The sequence below is a fragment of the Dipodomys ordii genome, unplaced genomic scaffold (genome assembly GCF_000151885.1).
Source record: "Dipodomys ordii isolate 6190 unplaced genomic scaffold, Dord_2.0 Scaffold159, whole genome shotgun sequence".
Classification (NCBI taxonomy): domain Eukaryota; kingdom Metazoa; phylum Chordata; class Mammalia; order Rodentia; family Heteromyidae; genus Dipodomys; species Dipodomys ordii.
Window position 1 is genome coordinate 460203 of NW_012267375.1, and position 5983 is coordinate 466185.

At 51.7% G+C, this 5983-nt stretch overlaps 1 protein-coding gene across 1 annotated transcript in view; it reads left to right on the forward strand.

Annotated features, from left to right (window-relative positions):
• Adarb1 (adenosine deaminase, RNA-specific, B1) overlaps positions 1-4783 on the forward strand; it is a 30221-nt gene extending 25438 nt beyond the window's left edge. Inside the window, exons 8-9 of the mRNA XM_013032898.1 lie at positions 3546-3724; positions 4604-4783. Of these exons, the coding sequence (XP_012888352.1) occupies positions 3546-3724; positions 4604-4783 (359 nt within the window). The remainder of the gene's footprint in view (positions 1-3545; positions 3725-4603) is intronic.
• Positions 4784-5983: the final 1200 nt, after the last annotated feature.

The following is a 5983-nucleotide window of genomic DNA, read 5'->3' on the forward strand; positions in this document are numbered from 1 at the left end:
TGTGTGTGTGTGTGTGTGTGTGTGTGTTATTAGGCCACTTCTCAGTTGCTCTGTATGTTTTGCTTTAAAAGTTCTGATTCAGCACACTTGATTTATAACAACTGGGGGACTTCCATTACCAACCGAGTTGTTCCTGCTTGTATTGGTTTCTGCATGGTGGCCTGTGATCAACTCATTACCCTCCTTCTCGCTTTGCAGCCCTGGAAAGATGGGCTGCTCATGGCTGCCAGGCCTGGGACACATGGAAACCCATTTCTCTGACCATTTAGGGGCCTTGTGCCCCAGAAAAAGCATATGGATAGTACTTGAGCCTCAGGCTAGCTATTTCCTTTTTGCTTTATTTACTCCATTTTTGCTAAAAATGGCATTTTAATTAGCATAAAACAAAATACAAAAAGAATTGTACTTTTAGCATCTTACATTTTAGTTAATTGACCATTTAGCTTTAATGCAGATGTTGCAGTTCTAGAGTTTAAGTGTCCTTCAACAGTGATCTTTCGATTTTCTCAGAAGTAATGGCTGACAGAGGAAGATGGTAATGTAAGCAATAGTCATTTGTTCCTGAAAGAGCCAATCCTAATACAGCCCTAAGCAGGCATGCCCGACCCTCCGAAGAGAAGCCGTCCTGCACTGTCTGCAGGGGACAGCTCTGCAGCCGGCCTAAGAAGGGGCAGTCCCAGATCCAAAGCGAGGCTCCATCAGGAAACATGGGAGAGCGCACTTCCACAAGCAGCCAGGGGACACGGGAGAGCGCACTTCCACGAGCAGCCAGGGAACACGGGAGAGCGCACTTCCACGAGCAGCCAGGGAACACGGGAGAGCACACTTCCATGAGCAGCCAGGGGACACGGGAGAGCACACTTCCACGAGCAGCCAGGGGACACGGGAGAGGTGCACTTCCACAAGCAGCCCAGAAGCCAGATGGCCTGGTGTGAGCTCCTCAGGCTTTGTCCTCCCTGGTCATCTTCCTTCACGTTCCAGAGAGTCCTCTCTGCAGTTAGAATGCTCTTTATGCTCAGTGAATACACGTTACTTCTCTTGGCGGGAACCTTGCCCTTGCCTTTACCACAGTGATAGCCACCGGTGGGTGACACTGTAGACCTGCAGTTATGCTGAGAGCATCTGTGGGAGATCCCCTCCCGTCTAACGCGACCCTTCTCATAAATTCACACGCATGTGCCTGAGCTCCATGTTTTCTAACAGGCCTAGAGTGCAGCAGGAGAGCCTTTCCCCTGCCCTTTGTGTTTGTCATTTTGGTGAATTACTGAAAGATGGCACTTCTGCCCTGAGGTCAAAGTTCATTTAAACAGAAAGGATTATCCTTTTGACCCAGGACCACTTGATGACACATTCCTCCATTTGCCATGAATTGTTTTTGCAATATTTGTCAGATATTAGTTAACATTGTGTGTGTGTGTGTGTGGTTTCCACTAATCTTGCTTGTCTGTTTCAAGGCCAGTGTCACACTGCCATGATTGCCATCGTGATTTTAGGTTTTGAGCTCAGGAAGAGTCAGCCCTCCAGCTTCATTCTAGGACCTAGACTACGTTGGTCCTTCTTGTGTTTCCATAACAATTTTATAATTTGCTTTTCAATTTCTACATCAAAGCCTTCTTGGATTTTTGTTTTGATTGAGTTACTGATGAATGTGTAGACCAGTCTGAGGAGAACCAGCATTTTAACAATTTTGGGGCCTGGGAAGGTGCTCAGTGGTAGAGCGCTTGCCTTGAATGCCTGAGGCCCTGGGTTCGATTCCCCAGCACCACATAAGCAAAAAGAAAAAAAAACGGAAGTGGCGCTATGGCTCAAGTGGTAGAGCGCTAGCCTTGAGCTGAAGAGCTGAGGGACAGTGCCCAGGCCCAGAGTTCAGGCCCCACGGCTGGACCCCCAAAAAAAAAACAATTTTGGATCTCCCACTTGAAGAATATAGTGTGTGTCTCCACTCACTCTCATAACCTTTTGCTTCTCCTGGCAGCGTTTACATCATGCATGTCTTTTGTCAGATATAATGATAAATGTTTCACATTCTCAGTGCTACTATAATTGTTCTATTTGTGTTTAGAGTTTCCGTTGTCTGCTGCTGGTCTATGAAAGCATTGGTTCTAGCAGCTTTCTAGGAGATGCTGCTGGGTTTTATGACACATGGCCATGCTGTTTCTGCCTGTGAAGTTTGGCTGCCATTGATTTCCTTCACCCCTGACTGCATGGATGGGACTTTCCATAGGTGTTCAGAGAACTTCCTTGTCCGGTGTGTGATGGTAGGGGAGAGAATTCAGGTGTTCTTTGCTTTTTCATCGATGCCTTGGTGGCAGTCTAAGAAAGTTTCTATTTCCAGTTTGCTAAGAATGCATAATGAAGAATGGATATTAGATTGTTTTCAGTGCTTTTTGTCTGTTCTGAGATGGTCATTTGGTTAATGTCTTTATTTGTTAATATGGTGACACTGGTGTTTAAAAAAATACTAAACCAACCTTGCATTCCTGGGAAACCTGTTGATTGTAGGGCTTGAACTCAAGGCCTGGGTACAGCCCCTGAGCCTTTTTGTGCTCTTGGCTAGTGCTCTACCACTTAAGCCACAGTGCCATTCCAGTTTTTGAATTGTTAATTGGAGATAAGAGTCTCACAGGAACTTTTCTGCCCAGGTTGGCTTTGAATCATGATCCTCAGATGTCAGCCTCCTGAGCAGTTAAGATTATAGGTCTGAATCCCTGGTACCCAGCTAGGCTTGATTTGTAGGGGGTTTGGTCTGTAGTTTTGTTTTAATGTCTTCACTGGACATAAAATGTGCTCTGATGCACTTCTTCCTCTCCAGGAAGAGTTCATGTAGAGCTCACAGCAATGCTTAAGTGTTGGTTAGAATTCACTAGTGAAGCCATTTGGGCTTGAGGGTTTTTTTTAATGAGATATTATCTAACTACAATTTAAATTTCAGTAACAGGTGTAGGACTATTTCTGTTCTTTTTCTCGAGGAGGCTTAGTGATTTATGTGGCTCTAGGAATTTGGCCGTCTCATCTGACTTGTGGAGTCCGCTGATGTGGGCGTTCACAGCCACCCTGTCATCTTCCTAGGGTCTGTGGCACCCTCCTGACATAACTTCTTCCTGTTCCTTAAACTGGGGACCTGCATTTCCTTATCGGTGTTGCTAGAGGGTTATTCTCTAAGAATCAAGCTTTGGGTTCATTGCTTTTCCCCCTCTTATTTTCTGTTTTATAGTTCAAGGATTTCTACTTTGAACTTCCCATTTCTGCTTACTTGTTACCATTGTCCCGGCTTTGTTTTTTTAGGTGTTAGCCGCAGAGTGGGGTAAGGCACACTGGATGGGAGGTCCTGGCTCAGCCGTCTCCCGGGCACGGTTGGGGCAGCAGGCACTGGCTGGTGGTGCTGCCGCCACCACAAGCAGTGAGTCCGTCTGCAGGACGGCGTTTTTGCTCAGTGCTCACCCTGCAACCCCCCTCCACTGTGCGCTGTGCCAACCTGGTGCCCATCCCTCCCTCCCTAGGGCGGACAGGGGCTTGGTGTCACCCCATGGTCCTCTCTGTTTCAGGCATCAGCAATGCCGAGGCTCGGCAGCCGGGGAAGGCGCCTAACTTCAGTGTCAACTGGACCGTGGGTGACTCCGCCATTGAGGTCATCAACGCCACAACTGGGAAGGACGAGCTGGGCCGGCCGTCACGCCTGTGTAAGCACGCGTTGTACTGTCGCTGGATGCGTGTGCACGGCAAGGTACTGAGCCGCCCCGCCCCGTGCGGCTTCCCCGGGCCCCTCCCGCCCCCCCCCTCCTGGGCTCACCTGCCATCCTGTCACCACCAAACTATTGCTAGCTCCAAAGCATGCTCCTACGCTGGGCACCAGTGGCTCACACCTGCAATCCCAGCTAACTGAGAGCTGAAGAGTGCGGTTCAGAGCCAGCCCAGGGAGGAAAGTCCGTAAGAGTCTTATCTCCAACTAACCTCCACGCTTGGCTCAAGTGATAACACGCTAGCCTTGAGCCACAAAAGCTCAGTGGCCAGGCCCTGAGTTCAAGCCTCAGGACTAGTAAAGACAAATGCAAACACCAAAAAAATACATGGCCCTGGCTGCACACGTCTAGGACTGCGTCCAAGACAGCATGCGCCCTCCCTGCCGCAGTCAGACCTGCTGCCTTCCTTTCTGGCCCCGTGTGAGGACACTTCTCATTCGGGTTCTGGAAGTTGCAGACGAGGAAGGGCCGGCCATCTGCCCTAGCACGTGCTCCCAGCTCCCACTCAGCTGCCCTCCATTCCAGCTCAAAGACTTTTGCTTTAGCTGCAAGGCCCTTTCCCCATGACCCTTCCATGACCCCGTGTCATTAGTTTTTATCCACTCTGAGTCGAGTCTCTGAGACCAGCACAGACCCCTCCCTGCCCCCGAGGGTGGCCCCCCTGTGGCTGACGCCCCATCTTCACATGGAGTGGGGCACCCCAGTGCTTCTGGGTCCCCAGACCCGCCCATAGCGGCATGGGCTGCTGCTTGGGGCAGTGCCTGCCCGGGCGCCATCCCCGCCTCCCCTTAGATGCCGGCCGAGGTTGTTTACACTGTGGGTGCTGCAGGCGCCCACTGATGCGCACTCTGCTTCTCCTGCAGGTCCCCCCATACTTGCTCCGCACCAAGATCCTGAAGCCCACCACCTACCACGAGTCGAAGCTGGCGGCAAAGGAGTACCAGGCTGCCAAAGCGCGCTTGCTTACGGCCTTCATCAAAGCGGGGCTGGGCGCCTGGGTGGAGAAGCCCACGGAACAGGACCAGTTCTCTCTCACGCCCTGAGCAGGGCAGGCGCAGAGTACAGGGCGGGCCCAGGGGACTGCAGCACCGGGCATGCTCCCCAGAGCCCCACGGGAGCTCACCGCAGAGGGCACACCGCTCGGGGAGGGTGTCGGGGGCCTGGGACCGCCGGGCACCCAGCTTTGTCCCCAGCGCTCCACGCCCAGCCAGGCTGGCGTGGGGAATTGTGGGGCGCCAGGCATCTCACATGTGAACCGGGGTAGGTGTGCCATGGGGCGCAAGGGGCCGTGGGACCCACACCGCCCCCCGCTGCCCCCGCCCCATACTTCCTCCCCTTGAGCCGTACAGTGACTGCTTTCTATCTCAGTTTACGTTAGAAATTGAGTCCTACTGCGTAGGGCTTCCTTAAGCTTAGGAAAATAGAAATTACTTTGTGTGAAATTCTTGACTAATTTATTCAGAGCTAGGAATGAGTTTATAAAATAAGAAGTAATATGTTGCATACTTTAATTGCAAATGCATTTATCCGTGGAGGAGGTGGGAGCGTAGAGTAGGAAGTGGAACCGGAAGAGAAGGACGCGTGGGTCCGTGCACAGCCCTCCACCCTGTGTGTCCACAGTCAGGAGGCCACACAGGCCTGGGAGGACTGTCCCCAGCCCGCGCAGTGCGGGCTGTGTGCACAATGACCCGGCCCTACCTATAGCAGTGACTTTGTGTCCTGCAGACTCCTAACGCAGGACCTGCCATCTCAGCTGCTTCTAGAAGCTTCTGTGTGCCTAGTTTGGGTCATATCATGGAAATCTTTTCTCAGTTTACTTCTAAACCCAACACTAAACACATGCAGAGACCTGTACTGGCCTTCTGTTCGGGGCTCTTAACCGTGTTTGGCTTCTGTGGACAGAGGTGACCGGGCAGGGCTGCTGCACAGAGCTGTCTCTCCCTCCCTGCACCTGCCTCAGGGTCTGTGGTAGGAACGAGGCCTTCACAGGACGGAAAGAGAAGTATTTAAGTAGATTCTCATTTTTTGAGCATACCATGGAAGGAATATTTTTTAAGTTATTCTTTATAGAGTTATCAAAGACATTTTTTAAAAAGCATTCAGAAGGAAGCTGGTGAGACACTGCTAGCAGGCCGGGCACAGCGGCAGGGCGGAGGCCTCCTGGGGCTCGGACCTGCTGCTCAGCCCCCGCTGGCGTGCGGGGTGACCGGCAGGGCGGAGGCGGGCGGGCAGCCAGCTCAGGC